The sequence below is a fragment of the Mustela nivalis genome, assembly GCF_964662115.1.
Source record: "Mustela nivalis genome assembly, chromosome: 14".
In the NCBI taxonomy this organism is placed as follows: domain Eukaryota; kingdom Metazoa; phylum Chordata; class Mammalia; order Carnivora; family Mustelidae; genus Mustela; species Mustela nivalis.
Window position 1 is genome coordinate 81,393,717 of NC_139033.1, and position 23,280 is coordinate 81,416,996.

The 23,280-nt window shown below is 45.1% G+C and overlaps 1 protein-coding gene across 2 annotated transcripts in view; it reads left to right on the forward strand.

The window, feature by feature from the left end:
* The window catches only part of CLTCL1 (clathrin heavy chain like 1), a 97,178-nt gene that overhangs the window by 66,273 nt on the left and 7,625 nt on the right, over positions 1 to 23,280 (forward strand). For both annotated transcript variants that reach the window (XM_082697423.1, XM_082697422.1), the window contains exons 20-29: positions 8,370 to 8,553; positions 9,677 to 9,869; positions 10,486 to 10,643; positions 12,438 to 12,602; positions 14,455 to 14,562; positions 17,009 to 17,176; positions 17,259 to 17,408; positions 21,458 to 21,589; positions 22,390 to 22,500; positions 22,784 to 22,954. In XM_082697423.1, coding sequence (XP_082553549.1) covers positions 8,370 to 8,553; positions 9,677 to 9,869; positions 10,486 to 10,643; positions 12,438 to 12,602; positions 14,455 to 14,562; positions 17,009 to 17,176; positions 17,259 to 17,408; positions 21,458 to 21,589; positions 22,390 to 22,500; positions 22,784 to 22,954 — 1,540 coding nt within the window. The remainder of the gene's footprint in view (positions 1 to 8,369; positions 8,554 to 9,676; positions 9,870 to 10,485; positions 10,644 to 12,437; positions 12,603 to 14,454; positions 14,563 to 17,008; positions 17,177 to 17,258; positions 17,409 to 21,457; positions 21,590 to 22,389; positions 22,501 to 22,783; positions 22,955 to 23,280) is intronic.

Below are 23,280 nucleotides of genomic sequence, written 5' to 3' on the forward strand. Positions count from 1 at the left end.
AATTAGCAGTGTGGCAGACTAGATACTATATACTTACACAGATCCTGTGTAAGTAGAAAAACTGAAGATGTAGGATGAAATACACAAATGATCCTTTAAAATGAGTCCATGAGCCAGTGACTTCTGCCAAACTCTGTTAAACGTGAGTTGTGTGTCCCTATAGGACACAGAGGACAGGAGATAAGATGCAAGGGCCTACAAAAGGTGTGAAGTGTGCAGTGAAGCCCCTCCTCAGTGCCAGGATCAACCACCAATATCAGCCAGCCCTCTGCTGAGAGACTAAATAAAACAAAATAAAATAAACAAAATAAAAAAATAAAATAAAATAAAATAAAAAGAGCTCTTTGAGGTACTAGACTGTGAGGACAAAACTGGCCCCGAGAAGCTGGCCTTCTAACAGGTTTTAGAACAAATTTTGTGAACTGGCATGGGATTAAAAATCCTCAAGTGAGGAATTTAATTTTAAAACGATTGCCATCAGGTAGTGCCTTCAGATCTCTGCCAAAGACAAACACAAATCCTTTTAAGAGGAGCCTACCCTCTAGCAAGGCTTCAGAGAATTCTGATATAACATTCCAAGAAATAATGAGCTTATAGTAAAATATGGACAAAATGCATAAGGAAACAAGGCTGCATTAGTAAGAGCCAGCAGTAAAACAGAGTAGACTCAGATCTGCTAGAGGGACTGTGGCTATTGGAATTATCAGGCATGGAATGTAAGATTACATGTAATGTGTTTACATACCCCCCAAAAGATCAAGCAGATTATTTTTTAGAGGTTTTAGTTATTTGAGAGAGAGAAAGAGACCCAAGAAAGCACAAGCAGGAGTAGAAAGGGAGGGACAAGCAGACTCCCCGTTGAGTGGGGGGCCAGACATGGGGGTTGATCCCAAGACCCTGAGATCATGACCTGAGCCAAAGTCAGATACTTAACCAACTGAGTCATCCAGGAGCCCCTCAAGCAGATTTTTAAAAATACCAAATACCTGATAAATAAAAAATAAAGTTCTATAATTGGATTTGAAGTAAACTCCAAATGGGTTTAGGGGCATTAGAGAATAAGAATTGAAAGATGCATGTGAAGAAATTGCAAGAATGTAGCCAAGACAGGTGAAAACGGTGAAAGAGTTTAAGATCTCTACAGGTTGAAGGTAGACCTAATCAGAGCCTCAGAGAGAGCAGGGAATGGGACATTATTTGGAGGGGAAACAATGGAGATTTTAGCAGAACTGATGGTATTTTAGTTCTAAAATCTAGGAAACCCAGCAAATCCCAAGTAGGATGAATTTTTTAAAACCGCCTTTACCCACATTATAGCAAAACTGGAACATTTAAAAAAATGTTTAAATACTCAGAAGATAGATTACCTATAATGAATATAAATTAGACTGACAGCAGACTTTTCAGCCTCAGTAGAAGCCGAAGGATATGGGATGATATGACTTCAGAGTATATTAATGAGAAGTTGGAAATAAAAGAATTTTTTTTAAAGATTTTATTTGTTTATTTGACAGACCGAGATCACAGGTAGGCAGAGAGGCAGGCAGAGAGAGAGAGAGGGAAGCAGGCTCCCTGCTGAGCAGAGAGCCCGATTCGGGACTCGATTCCAGGACCCTGGGATCATGACCTGAGCCGAAGGCAGCAGCTTAACCCACTGAGCCACCCACGCGCCCGGAAATAAAAGAATTTTTAAAAATTAGGCAAATGTAAACCTAAAGATGCTGGTATTATATTGATATTATATGTTAATATAGTTTGACATTTTATGTTTTTATATATATTTTCTATATTTAAAGCATGCAAAATAGACTTTGATATAAAAACTGAGGGATACCTAGTTGTCTCAGTCAGTTAAGCTTCTGCCTTCTGCTCAGGTCATGTTTCAAGGGTCTTGGAATTGGGTCCCGCATCGAGCTCCTTGCTCAGTGGGGAGCCTGCTTCTCCATCTACCTGCCACTCCCCCTGCTTGTGCATGCACACGCTCATACTCTCTCTGACAAATAAGTAAATACAATCTTTAAAAAAAAAAACTATTGAAGTAGAAATGGCCAGTAAGTAATCCCTACTTATCCTTGATTTCATGTCCTGTGGTTTCAGGTGTCATGGTTAACTATGGTTTGTCTGAAAGTAGATAATGTGTCAGAAGCTCAGTTATAGCCTAACACTATGTCTCAATGCCTACATCATTCACCTCACTTCTTATTATATAGGCATTTTAGCATCTCACATCATCACAGGAAGGGTGAGTATGGTACAATAAGATATTTTAAGAACAAGAAACCACATTCACATAAATTTTATTTACAATATATTGTTGTAATTGTTCTGTGTTGTCATTAGTTATTGTTAATCTCTTACTGTGCTTGATTAATAACATAAAGTTTATCATAACTGTGTATGTACAAGAAAAATATATAGGACTTGGAACTATCTGTGGTTTCAAACCCCGACTTGGGGTCTTGAAATGTATTACCTGATGATGAAATATTCAGCTCACTAGAAAGATAATTCTTAACCTGTATATACCTGTAATACAGTGTCAAAATATGTAAGGCAACAGTTGACAAAACTACAAGAAAACACAGGTAAATTCTCCATCTTGGGAGATCTTAACATACATACCTCTCCAGGTAATTGATAGAACAATTAGCTTAATGGGACGCCTGGGTGGCTCAGTTGGTTAAGCAGCTGCCTTGGGCTCAGGTCATGATCCCAGCGTGCTGGGATCGAGTCCCACATCAGGCTCCTTGCTCCACGGGGAGCCTGCTTCTCCCTCTGACTCTGCCTTGTACTCTGTCTGCCTGTGCTTGCTCTCTCTCTGATAAATAAATAAATAAAATCTTTAAAAAAAAAAAAAAGAACAATTAGCTTAAAAATGACAATATTGAATAATTTTTTAAATGAGCATATTAAAAAGTATTCATAAAGATAGTAATAAATATATTTTTAAAAGTAAATAAAAACATTATAACATGTTGACAGTTAATGTGAATTTTATAAGCTTACTGAAATGAATTTACATATATTGAACAAGTAGATGTGGTTCTTAAAGAAGAAAAACAAATCAGGAGACAAATAAATGAAAAGGTAAACTGCTATAGCCCTATCCACTCAACCATGATAAATGCTTGATGTAAATTCATGAATGATCACATCATATTGAAAGACATTGGGGTACCTGGATGGCTCAGTCAGTTAAGCATCTGCTTGCAGCTCAGGTCATGATCCCAGGTCCTGGGGTTGAGCCCATTTTGAGCTCCCTATTCAGCACAGAGCCTACTTCTCCATCTGCTGCTCCCCCTGCTCATGTGTTCTCTCTCTCTCTCATAAATAAATAAAATCTTCAAAAAAAAAAAAGAAAGACATCAGTTTTACCCACTTCACTCAAATATACTGCAGTACCAGTAAAATTCTGTTTGTTTACATATGAAACTTGACAGGAAGATTTTAAGTTTTAAATCAAAAAGATAAAAGCCAAGATTAGTCATTGCTAACACAAATAATAAATCACTCAAGAGGTAAGAATAGGCTTTAGGATGGCAAGGTACTTACTCTGACTAGAAATTATCATAAAATTAAATCAAGTCATTATGGTTTGGGCAAGGAATAGAGAAATGGACCATTATAGTAGAGGAAAAAAACCCTAAAATATACCCACACAAATGTAAAATATTTATTTATGACAGAGTGGCTATGCAGATGGAAATAATAGACTTGAGTAAAATGATGTTGGGACAAATGATTATATGGGTAAAAATTAAAATTGGATCTCTATGACACACAATGTGAAGATTTAAATATAAAGTCAAAACTATCATGTTTTTAGAGTTTATGTTTAAAAGAAAAATATAGGGGCACCTGGGTGGCTCAGTGGGTTAAGTCTCTGCCTTCAGCTCAGGTCATGATCTCAGTTTCCTGGGATCAAGCCCTGCTCAGGCTCCCTGCTTGGCAGGGAGCCTGCTTCCCCCTCTCTCTCTGCCTGCTGCTCTGCCTACTTGTAATCTCTCTGTCAAATAAATAAATAAAAATCTTTTTTAAAAAATAAAATAAGATATATTTGTGGTCTAATAAATACATAAGCCAGTTGCAAAAATATATAACCATTTGAAAAACTAGTAAATAGGACTATGTTAAACTTAAGAACTTTATCATAATAAGATGAGAAAAGGTGAGGAAAAGATGGGAAGCTACAAACAGATGTTTGCAACATAGATAACCAACAAAAAGCTAGCATGGAGAACATATAATGAAAGAAGAACTCAACCTGATAGGAAACTCAGCAAAGCACTTTAGCAGTCCTTCAGCAAGAGGAGAGACAGCTGCAAGTCTAAGGCAAGCGTGCAGCCTCATCCACCATCAAGGAAGCACAGTCTGGCCATTGTGTACTATCCCTTTCCTCCTGCAGAGCCAAGGCCATCTAGCTCTCCTAATCAGCCTTGATGAGTGTAGAGCAGCTGGGCCTCTTACGTGCCCTGTTGGGAATGTTTGTTCCTTTTGGGAAGCAGTGCCTGTTAGAAAGTGTTTCCACTCTTTTTTTTTTTTTTTAATTTATTTTTTTCAGCGTAACAGTATTCATTGTTTTTGCACCACACCCAGTGCTCCATGCAATCCGTGCCCTCTCTAATACCCACCACTTGGTTCCCCCAACCTCCCACCCCCCGCCCCTTCAAAACCCTCAGACTGTTTTTCAGAGTCCATAGTCTCTCATGGTTCACCTCCCCTTCCAATTTCCCCCAACTCCCTTCTCCTAACTCCCCATGTCCACCATGCTATTTGTTATGCTCCACAAATAAGTGAAACCATATGATAATTGACTCTCTCTGCTTGACTTATTTCACTCAGCATAATCTCCTCCAGTCCCGTCCATGTTGCTACAAAAGTTGGGTATTCATCCTTTCTGATGGAGGCATAATACTCCATAGTGTATATGGACCACATCTTCCTTATCCATTCGTCCATTGAAGGGCATCTTGGTTCTTTCCACAGTTTGGCAATCGTGGCCATTGCTGCTATAAACATTGGGGTACAGATGTCCCTTCTTTTCACTACATCTGTATCTTTGGGGTAAATAACCAGTAGTGCAATTGCAGGGTCATTGGGAAGTTCTGTTTCCGAATCTTGAAGAAACTCGTCTCACGTGTATCAGGAGACACGTGCAAGAATGCATAAAGCGGCACTATTTCCAATAGCAAAGATCTGAGAGCAATGTAGATATCCATCTGTAAAAGGGCTGTGGTACAGTCATCCAGCAGAGTACCATGTCACGGTGGGAGGGAATGCTACACAACAACATGGGTGAATCTTGGACCTAATTTTTTAATACTTGTTTCCCCTTCTTTTTAATTTTACAGTTAAATTGGTTTTTTGTGGGGGACGTACAAAACTAGGAATTTCAACACATACCTAGATTCATGTACATAACCACCACAGTCTGCGTATAGAACAGTTCCCTAACTATGAAACTCCCTCGTGTGAGCTACCCTTTACAGTTACATTCCCTGTACCCCTGACAGTCACCCATCTCTGATTCATCACCATCAATCCAGTTTGTGCCTTTTCAAGAATGTCGTGTAAGGGGAATCACATAGTATGCAGTCTTTTGAGGCTTGGCCTCTTTCACACAGTGTAATTCCTTTGAGATCCATCTAAGCTGGGTGCATCAATAATTCTCTTCTATTGCTGTATAGTGTTCTGTGTTGTGAATGTACAACGGTTTGTTTATCCACTTGCTCATTGAAGGACAGTTGGATTGCTTTCAGTTTGGGGTTCTGTGAATACAGCTGCTGTAAGTGTTTGTGTTCATATTTTTGTTTGAACACACCTAGCAGTTGCTGAGCCATATGGTATATGTATGTTTAACTGTTTAAGAAGCTGCCAACCTATTGTTTTCTGAAATGACTGTACCATTTTGCATTCCCACCAACAATGTGTGAGAATTCCAGTTTCTCTACATCTTCACCAGCACTTGGTATTATTGGTATTTTTTTATTTTAGCCGTTCTAATAAGCATATAGTGTCCCATCATTGTAGTTTTAATTTGCACTTCCCTAATGGCTAGATGTTAAACAACTTTTCCTGTGCTCACTTGCCCTTCGTATATCCTCTTGGGTGAAGTCTCTCAAATCTTTTGCCCCTTTTTTAAATTGGCTTATTTGGTTTTTCACTGTTGAGTTTTGAGAGTTCTTTATACATTCTGGATATAAGTCTTTGTGGCTTTTTTTTTAAAGATGTTATTTATGTATTTGAGAGAGAGAGAGAGAGAGAGCATGAGAAGGGGGAGGGTCAGAGGGAATAGCAGACTCCCTGTGGAGTAGAGAGCCCAATGCGGGACTCCAGGATCATGACCTGAGCTGAAGGCAGTTGCTTCACCAACTGAGCCACCTAGGTACCCCACAAGTCTTTTGTTTTATATGGGATTTGCAAATATTTTTTTTCCCAGTGTGGAGTTTGTCTTTTTATTCTCCTAGTGGTATCATTTGCTTATCAAAAGTTTTCATTTGGGTCAACTCCAAGTCAAACATCTCTCTTGTGGATTGTGTTTTGGTGATAAGAACTCTGTGCCTAATCCCAGGTCAAAGATTTCTCACTGAATTCCTTCTAAGAGTCTTGCAGTTTTACATTTTACATTTAGATATGTGGTCCAGTGTCCAACAACATGTGAAGTTTAGGTTCATTTTTTGGCATGTGGTTGTATAGTCATTCCAGTGTTATTTGTTGGATCCATTCTGCATTGGATTCCTTTTGCATCTTTGCCAGAATCACTTGGCCAGGTAGTGTGATTCCTCCAACTCGATTCTTGTTCAAGATTTAGAATCCGCTTTGTCTATCAACCGGGAAACCTTCTGGAATTTTGATTGGAATTGCTTGATATCTGTAGAGCAGTTTGGGGACAGTTGGTATCTACTGTGTTGAGTATACAATATGTCTCTCCATTTATTTAGATCTTTAATTTTTCTCACGAGCTTTTTATATTTTTCATCATATAGATCATGCACATGTCTTACTAGGTTTACACCTAAATATTTTATGTTTTGGGAGCTATTGTAAATAGGTAGAAGGGGTTTTTTTTGTTTGTTTTAAGTGTACATTGCTAGTATACAGAACTATCACAATGGTTAACCTTGTATCTTGATATCTTGCTAAGTTTACTTATTTATCCTAGGATTTTTTTTCAAAGATTCCTTGGAACTTTCTGTCAGTCATTTTGCCTGCAAATAGTAACAGTTTTCTTTTTTCCTTTCTAATCTAGATGCTTTTTATTTATTTTTCTTGCCTAACTGCCTTGACTAGAGCCTCCAGTAGAATGTTGAATAAAAGTGGGGAAAGAAGACATTATCTTGTTCCTGATCCTGAGGGGAAGCATTCAGTCTCTCACCATTGAGACCTGTGGATATTTTGTAGATAGCCTTCATCAGATTGAAGAAGTTGCCTTCTATTTCTAGTTTGCTCAGAGTCTTTAACATTAATGGGTGTTGGATTTTTTCAGATGCTTTTTCTGAATCAACAGTATGATCATGTTGTTTTCTTTTTTAAATTCTTAATATGGTACATTAAATCGATTCCCCACCCCGATCTTTAAATGAGACAAAAGAAAACAAATTTTGTAAGATGTATCTGGTATGATTAAAGGAAAGTTCAGAAACATGCAAAACTATCTATATTCTTAGATATAGTTTTTTAAAGATTTTTTATTTATTTATTCGACAGACAGAGATCACAAGTAGGCAGAGAGGCAGGCAGAGAAAGATGGGGAAACAGGCTCCCTGCTCAGCAGAGAGCCCAATGTGGGGCTCGATCTTAGGACCCTGAGATCATGACCTGAGCCGAAGGCAGGGGCTTAACCCACTGAGCCACCCAGGTACCCCTAGATATAGTTTTTTAAAAGACAATTTTTTGACAGAGAGCAGAAGAAGGGGGAGCAGGAGAGGGAGAAGCAGACTCCCCACTGAGCAAGGAGCCCAGTATTGGGCTCGATCCCAGGATCCAAAAACAGATGCTCAACTGACTGAGTCACCCAGGCACCCCTAGTTACACAATTTATATGGTCAAGCTATAAAGAACCACAAAGAGCTAATAGAAGTACAGTTCAGGAAAATAGATACCTGTGAATTGGGAGTGAAGGCAGCTCCTGGAGAAGCTGTAGCAGCCCTCCAGGGTTTGGTAGTTTTCTGATTTCTCCTACTTGTTGCTTTCTCAAGACTTTGGACCATATATACTTCATAAATACTCTGTTGTATCTATTCATCAGTCATATGTGTGTGTGTTTTAAATATCTTTAAATCGGGGACCTTGGGCTGGTCAACCTGCTGAAGAGTGTTATGTATAGCTTTCATTCCTGTGACACTGTGCTGACCATCACCTCTCCTAAGGAATCTCCAGAATCTGCTGATCCTGACTGCCATCAAGGCGGACCGCACGCGGGTCATGGAATACATCAGCCGCCTGGACAACTATGATGCCCCAGACATTGCAAATATCGCCATCAGCAGTGCACTGTATGAGGAGGCCTTTGCCATCTTCCGCAAGTTTGATGTGAACGCCTCAGCAATCCAGGTGAGCTTCTGAGTGCTTTCATGGTAGACTTAGGGACCTCTGCCACACTGTGTCCTCATCATCACCAAGGGTGTCACACCCTCTGGTTGTTCAATGTGTCTCTCTGATCCTTGTGCTCTTTTCTATTCATCAGTAACCCATCTTTCTAGGCTGTTGCCTCCTACTCTGCTGGTGCTCCTGCTGTGTGGCAGTCACCCTCACTTGCTGGTCATTCCTCTAGACTTGGGTGCCTGAATCAAGGTCATGTGACTGAGGTGTCTGATTCTCAGAGACCCTCACACATGACGACTATTTCAGTCCTTCACCGTCTGCTGCCTCAATTCCCCAGAGCAGTCCCAGCAGCCCTCCTCCCTTTCCTAACAGCCTGTTGACTTTTTCTGGTTTTATTTCCAAAAATTATAAACCATGGGACATAACACAATAAAAAAAATTATAAATGAAAGTAAGAAATTTTAGGGTTAAGTATAAAAAAATGTTTCCCAATTTTTACATAATGTGTTTATATTACTTTATAATGAAAACCATAAATATAATAAAAAGTTAAGATGAAATAAAATAAACCATGGGACAGATCACTTTAACTGCTGTCTTTCTAGATTCTTTATGTCCTTGCCTCTTTCCCTTACCATTTTTATCATTTTTCTGTGCCTGCCTGTGAAATCCCACATCTCCTCTTTTTGCTTCATACCTAGTCTAGGGCCTTGCTCTGAGATCAAACTGTATTAGGGGCAGCTGCTGCACCTGAGCCCTTCAGACTCCTTGAAGCCTGCTTTCTGTCTGCTGAGCTATCTTATTCCCCACAGTAGCTCCTTTTTACACCCTCTATGCCAGGCAACTCCCATGTCATTCTCCTGGCCCAAAAAGCTAAGCTTGACTGTCTCTCATTTCCTTATGCCCTGTGTTGGGAGTGTCTCTTCTTCACTTGGCATCTTCCACCTGTACAGTATAGCTCTCATCCTTTTCCTCCATTCATCATCTGAGAAATTCTTAATGTCCAGTTGCTTTGGACTGAATTGAAATGGTCATGCAACTTTAGGCAAAATGTAGAACCGAACAAAAATCTGTCTGCTCCTTGGAGCTGACTTGGTGTTGTGGAGAATGAGAGCCCTCTTGTAACCCCTAGGTCCTGATCGAGCACATTGGAAACCTAGACCGAGCATACGAGTTTGCAGAGAGATGCAATGAGCCTGCTGTGTGGAGTCAGCTGGCCTGCGCCCAGCTCCAGAAAGACTTGGTGAAAGAAGCCATCGACTCCTACATTAGAGCTGATGACCCTTCCTCTTACCTCGAGGTCGTTCAGGCAGCCAGCAGGAGCAGTAAGCTAACCTCCTCTCCCCAGGGCTCTGCTTCTCACTGGTGTGAAGCCTGGCTGGAGAAGGGTGTGGCCTTCCAGGCATCTGCATATGTTACTCATCCAGAGATACTGGGGACACGGCTAAGTGAAAGTTTTCCAAAAGAATCTATTACTCTTATTCTGTTAATGACACTAACTCTTCAGCTGACTGTTAACTAGACACTAGCTCTTTGGTTGACAAGATAGATTAAGCACAATGGATAGCACTATCATGATAATTTTAAGGTCAGAAACTTAGACACAGAACTTCTTCTGGCCTTTCCAGTTAACTGTGGTACTCCCTTTTCCTGGGGCTACAATAATCATCCTGTCTCCTGGTGAGGTCTTTACTTGGTGACATGGAACTTTCCATCCCTGGGATCAGCCTCCATGTGGTTCTGCCCTTTCCATCTCTCCCACCTAGGATATGGCTCTGCGTAGCAGCCAAACAAGTCCTTCTAGACTTTACCTGGAGTCCAGGCCCTCACTGAAGTAGAGTGGGAGATTAAACATCTTAACTAGGGACAAAATGGGAGGAGCTGCACCTCCTGTTTAAACTTAGCAGCTCTGGATTAACCTATTTTTGTTTTCTGTTTCAGACAATTGGGAGGATCTAGTTAAATTTCTACAGATGGCCAGGAAAAAGGGCCGTGAAACCTATATAGAGACTGAACTTATTTTCGCCCTGGCTAAAACCGGCCGTCTGTCTGAGCTAGAAGATTGTATTAATGGACCCAACAATGCTCACATCCAGCAGGTAGGCCATGCCCTGGGAACCACAGACTGCTCCAGGTAGGTTCAGGGATCACTCCCTAGAGTGGTACAGATCTTTGACACTGAGAAGCAAGCCACACCATGACTTAAGTCCTGTGTTAGTGTCACTGGTATGGAAATTAAGGCCCCTGGCTGTGTATACCAGAGTGAGTCTTCTAGAAAAAAGGTGCCAGGACCATGTGCCAGTGTTCTGGCTGTTATCACTGAAGAGTAAAGTGAACTGTGTAACTGGCCATAGAATAGGTATGTTGGAAATCAATAGCTTTTCCATATATCAGGAATTACCAGATAACATAATGGAAAGAATATTTTTTAAAGTAGGAATAACACCAAAATGTTTAACCCCTAGAAAAATTGATGGAGATGAAAGATAATGGACTATATTCTAACCCCACCTGAAAGAATATACACATTTTACTCAAGTAAATAACACAAAAGTGGACTTTGGATTCTTTATTTCAAAGTAAGATCCAGTTAACTGTTGGAAATTGATTGGAGTTTTGAAAGGGCTTGAAAGCTCATCAGGAGAATTCTGTTATGAATTCAGAGGGAGATTTTAGACAAGGCTTCATTTTCTAACACCTCTATTAGTTTTCTGATTATAAAGGCAATTTTAAAAGTTATGGTCACTGATTAAAACAAGACTTGGTAAATACAGGCAAGTGAAAGGAAAGGGAATAGTACTGCCCAATCCTTATCTCTGAGTCCTTAACCATGTAGGAGTGATTTAGTACAGAGAACAAAATCACTGCTAGGCTTGCTGGGCTGCTGACATGGAGCAGGGGAGGCTAAGTGAGGCCACAGATGCAGCAAGGGGGCAGATTCAGTCCCAGTGCTTATGGAAGGACTCTTCTGGTTGTGTCTGTCTCCTCAGGTTTTGGGAAGCCAGGCACTCAGCTTGAGCTTCTGGAGATTTGAGGAGAGAAGACAGGAAATGAATGATGGACAAGGAACGAGTACCTGGGCTGAGGGAGTAGGGTTGCTAGTGTTGCGAGTTCTTCTAGGGTCACCATCATGAAGTTCAAGAGAGCCCAGGTGGCACTTTGGGTTTCAGCTATCTGAATTTAGCTCTGCAGTCTTGGGTGTAGAGTTGGCAGAGAACATCTCTGGGTAGGACTGGGATTTGGCCGAGTGAGTACAGCCAAGTACAACCAAGAGAGTGAGTGTAGAGCCCCATGGCTTGCCAACACCAGCAAGCCAGGAGGAGAGTTAGCTGGGCACAGATGGGGATGGTGGGCAGGAGTTGGGGTGCCTGTAGGTCAGTGAGCTGGAAAGGAGGGGAGGCAGCAGGCAGAGAGTAGATTCTTATGCCAGGTTTCCCAGGGTTGGCAGCTGACAGTGACTGGCTGTTGTCATGAGAGACACCAGGTCCTCAGAGCTAAAGCCGTCAGGAAATGAGGGAGATCTGTGGATGGCAGCAAGAACCAGGGCTGGCATGTGGTCTGCAGGCTGTCCTCTGGTAGGTAGTTGTGAGTGGGGAGGAAGGGACCGGCCTGGAAGCAGCAAGGAGCACACCTCTGAGGCCAGGCCCACTGGGGAGCAATCTGGGAGATGACAGACAGCAGACATAAGAACAGGTGATGGAGAGTGGGTCCAGGGCCTGAGGGGTACACTTCATCCTTCAGTAGTTCTGTGGTGGCCCAGGCTGCTTTGTGATCAGAAAGATACTCACCTTCTTTGAAAACAGAAACACCCCTTCCACTTACGAACTTTAGACCATCTCTGAGGAACCTTCCCATTTAAGAAGGTCTCAGCAAAGCTATCCGGTTGTTCATAGGTTGGAGACCGCTGTTACGAGGAGGGAATGTATGAGGCCGCCAAGCTGCTGTACAGCAGTGTTTCTAACTTTGCCCGCCTGGCTTCCACCCTCGTACACCTTGGGGAGTATCAGGCAGCAGTGGACAGCAGCCGCAAGGCCAACAGCACGCGGACATGGAAGGAGGTAAGCATAGAAAGTCTCTAGGTGACCACTGGTCTCTCAATCCTTTCCTCCTTGTCCTTCCTCCCTCCACACCCTTTTGTCACACGGGATGCATCTGGATGCCTGCCTGTCTAGGCAGGGTTCTGAGTCTTCTGGGAACGCTCAGAGAACCTTATAAGCTAGCATTTGTGGTTGAAGCAAAGGCCCTGGAGAGTTCTGTGTTGGACCAGTCAGTTCCCAGAAGCTATCTTAATAGCATGGAATTAATCAGCATGAGAAGTACTGTCCTAATTTAAGATATTTTTAAAAACCACCTTATTAGTGGTATTATCAGTGTAATTTGACACTTTAGTCTTTTGTAGTAAATTGGAAGGGCACGTCTTTTTTTTTTAAAGATTTTATTTATTTATTTGACAGAGATCACAAGTAGGCAGAGAGGCAGGCAGAGAGAGAGAGGAGGAAGCAGGCTCCCTGCTGAGCAGAGAACCCGAGGTGGGGCTCAATCCCAGGACCCTGAGATCATGACCTGAGCCAAAGGCAGAGGCTTTAACCCACTGAGCTACCCAGGTGCCCCTGGAAGGGCACGTCTTATAGCTCTCTGATAATAACGGAATTATCTGCAAGTAGAGAAAATATTGTAAAGAGAGGTGCAGAACATTTGGTTTCAGTGAATCTCTGAAGTACTGTTTGATAAAAGATTAAAATCAACATAAATGTACAAAATCAAGGGCAGGGTTAAATAGTGTACATATTGCAACTCCACCAAAATGAATAGGCAGGGTTTGGGAAGGGAGGTTTCAAGTATTCCATGAGAAAAATAAGTAGCATGTCCAGGGTAATTCTATCCTGGGTGTGAGTATGGGAGAGAGAGATTTCACAAGAAAAACAGCAGGTAACAATTGTGTCCTGAAGTAGTGACCAGTTATCTCTGGGTTGTAGGGTTATTTTTGTTTATTTGGGTTTTCTGCCTTGTCTACCAGGAAAACACATGCATGTATATATAGAAGATGGGGAGGTAGGGAAACTTCAAGAGAAGCCAGCTTTGCCTGTGGGTATGAGGTCCATCATCAGCCATTAAAAGAAGAGCAACTTAGGGATGCCTGGGTGGCATCTGACTTTGGCTCAGGTCATGATCTCAGAGTCCTGGGATTGAGCCCCAAGTGGGGCTCCCTGCTGAGCGGGGAATCTGTTTCTCCTCTGCCCCTTCCTCTGCTCGTGTGTTTTTCTCTTTCTCTGTGTGTGTGTGTGTGTGTGTGTCTCTCTCTCTCTCAATAAATAAAAAAATAAATAAATAAATAATAAGATCAAAGGGAGGGAGGGATGAAGGGAAGGAAGGGAAAAAAGAGCAACTCAGAGGCCCCTTATGAGTCTTTTTGAGCAGAAGCTCAGGAGGCTTCTTTTACTTCCTAGAACTTTTTATCATTAAGTGTACATACCACAGAGTGCCTAAAACAAATGCTCAGTTTAAAAAATATTTATTAAAGTAAGCTCCTCCCACATAAACAGCACTCAGATGATCCATACTCCCTTTACCATTATTCTTGAACTTCGTTAAACCATTTCAAACCCTGAACCTGCAATTCCAGCATTGCTTTTGTGTCACCTAAAGAAATCATCATGCCTCCGGGCTTAGAAGTAATGCATGATCCCTTTTCTCTCCATGGTCTCAAATACCCCCATGGCCTGCACATTAAAAATGTCATTATTTTTTCTCCCAGTCTCACACAGCTCACCTTCCAATTATTTACTTGTTCAGAATCTAACTTTAAAAACCCTGTTTGCTGGTATTTCTGCATTTACAGTTGCATCCCTGGCTTGTGGCACTGTGCCCTATCTGGGGGACACTCACATTGTCTGGCCTTCCCTCCCATAGGTGTGCTTTGCCTGCGTGGATGGGCAGGAGTTTCGCCTTGCACAGCTGTGCGGTCTTCACATTGTCATTCACGCAGATGAGCTGGAGGAGCTGATACGATTTTACCAGGTAACTAGTCTTTGGCCAGAGATGATCTCTGCTGGCAGTGGAGATGACAGGTGACCCCTAAGCACTCCACATAAAGGGACCCTTATCCCCTCAGTATGCATCACTTCCACAGGTAGGCATATGAAGCACTATCTCTATGGGAAAGTCTTTCCATGTACTAGACAACCCATCCACAAATCAGATTGGTTGTTAGATATCCTGGACCTCACTGCTGGCTGGTATTTGTGTTTTTAAGAGTACTCCCCCCCTCTTCTTGTGTCCTTGGGCCTTGAGAAGCCTAGCCAGTGGCTTACATGTGTGAATAACCCTCAGGCAACTTTTTGGGAACACTGGACCAGTCATAGCCAAGACACAGCCCATACCCCAGAGTGTGTGGCCCACAGAGGGTGTGATTATCAGGTACCATAGAGACAGAGGATATGCACTAGTCTGGGGTAGGGAACCCCAGGGGGCCTTTGAAGAGTGGGAGCTGTCTCTGTTGGTGTCATAGTTCCTCTCTGCTGTCAAGTGTTTGGAGTCAGACGCGCTACCATTGCGCCACGAGGTCACTTGCTGTCAAGTGTTTGATAGACATCAGTGTGTTCAGGGCCTGGACTTCTGTCTGTGGGAGTCCTGGAACTGTGTGTGTGAAAGTGTGGGATCTGCAAGGCAGACTGCAAATCGGATTTTGCTCAGCAGTGTTACTCTTCCCATAGAATTCAATCCCCAGCCCCCCGTCACTGAGAGGATAGTAAGGGCTATGGGGGGACTTAGTGAGTCGCAGGGTTCAAGGGCCTGTGAACTTCTGAAAGTGAGGGCCACTGGAGTCTAAAATGTCAGGCTAGGCTGGATGACTTCTCAGTGATATATGCTTTCCTATTCCACAGAAGTTCAAGAAATAAAACTGTAAAGTAAACAGGGAAAGTAGTAAAGCAGTCTGGTGGCTGACAGTATTTCATTTGTTCATCAAGTGTTGGAGTACCTGCTATACGCTGGGTGTTATTCTAGATAATGCTATCAGTAAACAAAACAGAAAAACCCTCATTCAGTTTAATTTATATTCAGTGAGGCTGACAGACAGGCAACAAACATCACGTTTAGAAGTGATGAGTTACAGGGGCTGTGGAGCCTGTTTGGGGACAGGAGTGCCTGGGTGAAACTTCATGAAGGGACCATCAAGGTCACACTAATTGAGAGGGGGACCCTGAACAGAGACCTGGAGAAACTGAGGGGCCTGGTCGTGGGGATGTTTGAAGGAAGGATCAGCAGACAGGGCAGGTCCAGAGGCGAAACATGCCAAAGAATTGGGGAAGGGCCCCGGAAGGAATGTGAGGGAACACAGGCCATCATGAAGGACTCACAGCAGGACATGGGACCTGAAGGTAAGGGGCCATTCTGGCTTGCATGCTGAGAACAGCCTCTTCTAGGAACAGGCCAAGAGGTGGCAACCAGGAGAGCCCTGGGGCGAGTGATCTAAGGTAAGAAGTGATCAGGCAGTCAGGTTTGAGGGGTTTTGAGTGTGCAGCTGAGTCAGTATGCAAGTGGATTGTGTGTGGGTGAGAGAAAAAAGTCAAGGATGATTCCATTTATTTTGGGCCTGAACAATTAGAGCTAGAGTTTTCACCAGTGGACATGGGGAAGACTAAAGGCAGAGACTGGTGGAAGGGAAGGATGGGGATTAAATTTTGGACATACCAAGTTTGAGCTGCCAGTTGGATGTTCACATAGAGGTGTCAGGAGAGGCAGAGGGAAAACAGGGCCTGGAGCTCAGAGAAGAAACTCAGCTAGAGAAATGAAATAGGAGTCATTGGTTGACATACAGATGGGGCATAAAGACAGACCACTTGAGTGAGGTCGTGTGGTGTTGGGGGGAGCAGATAAAGAATAGCAGGAAGTGAGCCTACAGCTCTCCAATGTGGGTTGGGGTAGAGTAAGAAGAAAGTCCAGAAAACAAGGTGTCTGTGCCCAGTGGGTAGAGACAGTCAGCCAGGCAGGGTGCTGCTGAGGGGTTTTGCTGCAAAGAGTAGAAAAATAGGATGGCTATGTAGAGGCCATGGAGTCAAGAAAGAGCATTTCAGGATGGGAGGATAAGCAGGATGTTTGCTAAAGGCAAGCTGTAGAGGGAGAAGCTGATGCCCAAAGAGAGAGGGACAGTTACTGGCCCAGCAGCCTCAGTAGGTAACAGATGCTGGCAGGGTCAACACAGGCATTTGCTTCTAATGGTGTCCTTTTCTCAGTGAAGCAGGAGTGAAGTTATCCACACCATGCAGACAGGGAATGAGGAGGGTGTGAAATTGTCCTCTGGGGGTGAACCCTGAGGTTTCAGGCAATAATGTGATGGCAACCAGTCAGACTCAGTTCGAGCATGTCAGGCAGGCTGGAACCAGAGTAAGTAACTGAGAGGGAGCAGGGCTGGCCACCCCAGCCGTGTTTACCCCTACATCAAGCCTGTTTGTTGGTCTGTCAGGATCGGGGCTACTTTGAGGAACTGATCTCTCTGCTGGAGGCGGCCCTGGGCCTGGAGCGGGCCCACATGGGCATGTTCACAGAGCTGGCCATCCTCTACTCCAAATTCAAGCCTCAGAAGATGCCAGAGCACCTGGAGCTCTTCTGGTCCAGAGTCAACATCCCAAAGGTAATCTCTCCCTCTTTGAGGTTCTAGCTGCTATTTGCATGTGTGGCACAAGCCCAGCCCTTGGCCATGGCTGTCCCCACAGGTGCTGAGAGCTGCAGAGCAGGCGCACCTCTGGGCAGAGCTGGTGTTCCTCTATGACAAATACGAAGAGTATGACAATGCCGTCCTTACCATGATCAATCACCCTACTGACGCCTGGAGGGAAGGGCAGTTCAAGGATGTCATTGCTAAGGTAAGAGGGTGCCTGAGCACCAGCTCCTGTCTGCTTCTGGCTAGCCTGTCCTAGGGGCGGGCAGAATGAAGGCCAACGTGTGCTCCCTACGGTGTATTTGTATTTGCCTTCATCTTGTGAGTCTCACTGCCCTCTGTGCAGGTGGTGGTGATTCCATAAATACAGAGGGAACAGATGCTTAGGAAGGGTAGTGACTGGCCTAGGCCCCAAAGCTAAGCTACAGGCAGGGCAGGATCTAGGACCACTCTCCCAACCTCACTCTCACACAGGGTCCTGAACAGCCAAACCCTGGTGTTTGCTCTTCCTTCTTCTCTGTCAGATTGGGACCCACCTCCACACCCCATCTATACCATTTCCTATTGTATTGTTTCATATTTTCTATCGCCTGGCATATTTTTTCTGCATGTCTCTCCCCTAAAACTGCTAGCCCCAGAGCAGCAGGCGCACCTGTGGAGGTGGAGTCATGAGCCCGGATCTGCTGGCCTCTGGGTCCCTGCTCTTCCTTGGAGCCTCCACCCTTCAGTAGTCTAGTTGGGCTAAACCAGGGTGCTAAACTGTTCCACCAGCTGCCAAATACTGTAGGAAGGTGTCAGGTCTGGGTGCAAGCACTGAGCAGGCCTCTGCTGTTTTGTTTCCAGGCTCAGAGTGGGCCCAGCTTCCAATTTTCTCCTTCTCTGTGAGATCTGTGTATTTGAAGGAAGGGGATGAAGCTTTCTGTCATCAGTCTCAGACCTTTTGCCTTGAGTGTCCTTGTTTTATCCCAGTGGCCTTACATGAATAAATTGCCCACAGGTCTCTCCCATTTGCTGTCTGTCAGTGAAAGACAGCATTTTGACTATGTGTCAGTACTGTTTCTCCTGGTAGGGTTTGATGGGGCAGGCATGAGCTCCTCACCATCTGGGTCAGGAACTTGTCTGCCTTTGTTCCACATATGGCTGCTTAGGGCAGGTGTGGGTGACAGGTGGGGTACCTAGCCAGGTCTCAGCCCCGGAGGTCACACAACGGCAGTGCTGTTCAGTTTGGTGGTATGTGAAATCAGTGGCCTTCTGTACATGTCCCATCCTATATAGGTCTGCAGGTTGCTGATGGAAGGGTAGGCAGATTTCACATTCCTGTGACCCCAGCACACATGAAAAACATGCTAGAAAACCTATACCTGATCAATTCTAGGCGTGCTTTTTTCACATGGAACTCAAATGATATCAGGGTACATTTTAAAAAAATATTTTATTTATTTGACAGAGACACAGTGAGAGAGGGAACACAAGCAGTGGGAGAGGGAAAGGGAGAAGCAGGCTTCCCAGTGAGTAAGGAGCCCAACTCGGGGCTTGATCCCAGGAGCCTGGGATCACGACCTGAGCTGAAGGCAGACACCTAATGACTGAGCCACTCAGGCACCCCTCAGGGTGCATTTTAAAGTTGATGACGTGCCATGGTTGAGGCAGCGGTGCTTTTTGTTTCTTAGCGGTGTCTGGAGTGCTATAAGCTGTCCAGGCAGCTGCTATGGCCCATGACCCGAGTGCAGTCTACCTTGATGGTTGTCAGGATCAGAAGATTCTTTTTTTTTTTTTTTTTAAGATTTTTTTAAAAATTTATTTGACAGGCAGAGATCACAAGTAGGCAGAGAGGCAGGCAGAGACAGAGGAATGGAAGCAGGCTTCCCACTGAGCAGAGAGCCTGATGCGGGGCTCGATCCCAGGACCCTGGGATCATGACCTGAGCTGAAGGCAGAGGCTTTAACCCACTGAGCCACCCAGGCGCCCCAGGATCAGAAGATTCTTGAGGAAAGATGGAAGTCAGCATGACATCTTGGGTCTGAGGTCACATGCTTGCAGACAAGAACATTTTCTTTTTAAGATTTTATTTATTTGAGAGAGAGCGTGTATAAGAGAGTGCAAGCCGGGGAGGAGAAGGGACAGAGAGTAGACTCCCCACTGAGCAGGAAGCCCGACATGGAGCTCAATCTCAGGACCCTGGGATCATGACCTGAGCCGAAGGCAGATACTTCACCGACTGAGCCACTCAGGTGCCCTGACAAGACCATATCTTGTGGCAGAACAGTGTTTACACAACTGACAGCTGAGTTCTGTTCTTGGTACAATGCATTGATGACTGTGCCTCTCTGCCGCGTGAGAGACTTGTCAATTCGAGTTTGGAGGAGAGAGGGGGGTAGAGGACACCAACTGGTGTGGTGGCCTGGCAGGGAGGACATTGTGGGCACATAACAGGAGAGTTTCAGAATCACTTGACCATAGGACTGAGTGGTGGAGGGCCAGGCAGGGGTGACACAGACCTGGTTGCATCTCAGCCATTTGCCATCTCTGTCACTTTGAGCTAGTGTCATCCCTGTGAACTCACTGACCCCATCCATAAAATGGACATGTTTCCTGCATGCCAGGTGATCAGCAACAAGTGCCTGGCTCACAGTAGGTGCTTCTCACAGGTAGCACAGTAAGTGTCAGGATCAGAGCACCCTCACTGGTCACCCTTGAGCTCATGACAGAATCTTTGAGCCTGATTTTCTTCTTTAAAACAGGAATAATGCCCTGTCCCTAGCCCAGGGGCAGCGGGGGCTGTCCTTATTAACTGCACAAATGGGTATGACCTTGTTGGTGCTCCCCTCTGGTGCATGGCTCCAGAAGAGGGTGCCACACAGATGCCAGTGTCCTAGATGGGAGCAGTGGATGCTTCAGAGTGCCACATGTCACCGAACTGGTGTCTCAGCCCAAAACAACACCCACCCAGAGTGGCTGCGCCAGGTCTTGTCCAGCTTCTCAGACACTGTAGTGGGGGAATGGAGCATGGCCAGTTGTGCTTTGCTTTCTGCTGTTTAAGCAGAGGGATGTGGAGCACTCTGGCTATGCTTTAGTAAAGGCTGCAATGACTTGTTCAGAAGGCAGGGACAGTGTGCCCTTCCCCTTCCACCCCACCTTAAATCCCCACTCCCTTTCTGCTTGTTAGACATCTAGTCTGGCTGGAGACCTTTGATTGGATCCAGATACCATTGAGTAAAAGAGCCTGGCTAGAAAATTAGCAGGTTCCAGGGCTCTAATGCAAGTGGATCACTGACAGGGGCAGCACCAGGGACCCCGGGGCCAGTCTAGGTCAGAATCTGTGGTGACAGTGAGTGCTCTGCTCTGAGAGGGGCACATCCAAGTCAGGGGGTGGAGAGGAGGATAAAGTCAGTAACCATCGAGCATACCAGTAATGAGCGGGGCTGTAGATAGTCCTCTTCCATGTGGTCTGCACATGTCACTGGGCCCACATTGTTGCTGGCTCACCTGGACCTAGTGTTGCTAGAAAGCTCCCACGGTGCCCACCCCCTCTGCCCAGCATCACTGATGTTTCTACACTTTGTGTGTACCCTTGGACCTCTGCATGTTCCCTTGGACATGCTGATCACCACAGACCTGGCACACATCCTTTTGGAGGCAGGAAGCACCTTGCTGTCCTCTGAGCACCAGGCCCCACTGTCAGCAGGCTTGGGAGGGTGGCTTTCCTAGGGGCACAGGGTCACCCTGAAGCAACTCAATCCTCTGCATAACAGGGTTCCCAGTATGAACACCATGGTGTCTTGTCTGAGAGCAGTGACACATAATACTATGCATTACAAATTTGCTGACAGCTCAGGCTGAGCTTTGCAGGGAGGCTTGGGGGAATCTTTCTTGGATAAAACCATGTTTTAGTGTTTGGGTTTATCCTGGCCTGTTACCCCTCATTCATTCACTCAACATATATGAGCTGAGCATCAACCCTGCAACAAACAGATAGTAGGGTGAGGCAGGAAACAAAGGTCTGCCTCTTAGATCATTGAGGGGCAAGTGCTGAGGAGAAAAATGTCAGAGGTGGGAAAGGAGGCATGTTGGGAGGGAGAGGGAGTATTTGGTCTTAAAGGGAGCAGTCACAACAACCCTCACTGATAAAGTGCATTTGGCCACAAACTGGAAGGAGTTACGGTGGAGTGTGCTGCATCTGAGACATGTGGGTGGCAGCCTGGATATTGGCCGGGGCCAACCCTGTCTCCACTGTGGCTCTGTCTCGACCCACAGGTTGCCAATGTGGAGCTCTACTATAAAGCCTTGCAGTTCTATTTGGATTACAAACCTCTGCTCATCAATGACCTGTTGCAAGTGCTGACACCCCGGCTAGACCACACTCGGACTGTTGGCTTCTTTTCAAAGGTGAGTGACCAGCATCCCAGAGCCAGAGAAGGCTGTGTACGGCCAAGGTCATCTAGGTCATCTGAATGGTAGTTCCTTAGTAAATAGTTTATTTTTATTTTTGTTAAAAGATTTTATGCATTTTGGGGGGCACCTGAGTGGCTCAGTAGGTTAAAGCCTCAGGTCATGATCCCAGGGTCCTAGATCGAGTCCCACCCACATCAGGCTCTCTGCCCAGCGGTGAACCTGCTTCCCCCTCTCTCACTCTGCCTGCCTCTCTGCCTACTTGTGATCTCTTCCTGTCAAATAAATGAATAAAATCTTTAAAATAAAGATTTTACTCATTTTTTAAAAGATTTCATTTATTAGAGAGAGCAAGAGAACACAAACAGGAGGAGCAGCAGAGGGAGAGAGAGAAGCAGACTCTCTGCTGAGCAGAGAACCCAATGTGGGGCTCGAGCCCAGGACCCCAGGATCATGACCTGAGCCAAAGGCAGGCACTTAATCCATTGAGCCACCCAGGCGCCCTGTTCCTTAATAAGTTGTTTTTTTAAAATTGATCCCTAGAAAATACAAAGATTAAATGTATCAAACTGCTTCAGGTTTCAGATATAGCTTTGTATTTCAGCCAAAATATCCACAGATGAAACTGGTATTTACTCAGTAACCCAGGCAGTCCTTCACGTGCTCATATGTGTAGGGCATTTCAGTTGTGGGGGTCCAGAAGGAGACGTGGCTGGCTCATCAGTGTGTCACAGGGACCCCAACTCAGTGCCCTGATGACTTGCCTGAGTGCCCTAACCATTCTCTTGACTTGTCAGGCAGGCCAGTTGCCCCTAGTGAAGCCTTACCTACGGTCAGTCCAGAGCCACAACAACAAGAGTGTGAATGAAGCCCTCAACCACCTACTGACGGAAGAGGAGGATTACCAGGTGGGTGTGGGGAAAGGAGCCCTCTTGGAGGGCAGTGGCTTCCCTTTGCACAGGGTCCCCTGCAGCCAGTGTTGGGCACCCAGGGACTGCAGAGCCCCTCCTCACCCCAGCCCTCTTCTCCAAGGGCTGACCTGGCACAGGAGGGGTTGTAGGCCCCACAGGGTGCCAGAGGTGGGTTGGGAGAGGCCTTGCTGAGACCATGGTGGCAGCAACCGGCAATGAGTAATTCCTGGTTGTCCACTCCACTGTGTCCCTCACCCACGGAACGGCCGGGTCTTCCTAGGGTTTGAGGGCATCTATCGATGCCTATGACAACTTTGACAACATCGCCCTGGCACAGCGGTTGGAGAAGCACCAGCTGATTGAGTTCAGGCGCATTGCAGCTTATCTATACAAGGGCAACAACCGGTGGACCCAGAGTGTGGAGCTCTGCAAGAAGGACCGTCTCTACAAGGTTGGTTCCCAGTGCCCCACCTGCTCATGTGTGCCTCCTGGTGTTTGGGGTGGACAGGTGGTGAGATGGCCACAATCCCCTATCAGGAGATACTTGTGGTGGGGACACGGAGGATAAAGTTAAGGGGGACGTGTTTGTAGAATGCAGGGTGAAGATTATTATCTGTCATTAACATAGAGCCTCTTCACAGTTATTTAGATCAGAAGACTAGCTTCTGTGGCGCTAAATCTTTCCCAGCAGGCATTTGTGAGTCTCACTCTATCCACACCGCGTGTGGCAGCATTCACTTGGCACTGACTTTCCTTTCTGTCGATCAAGATATGGGG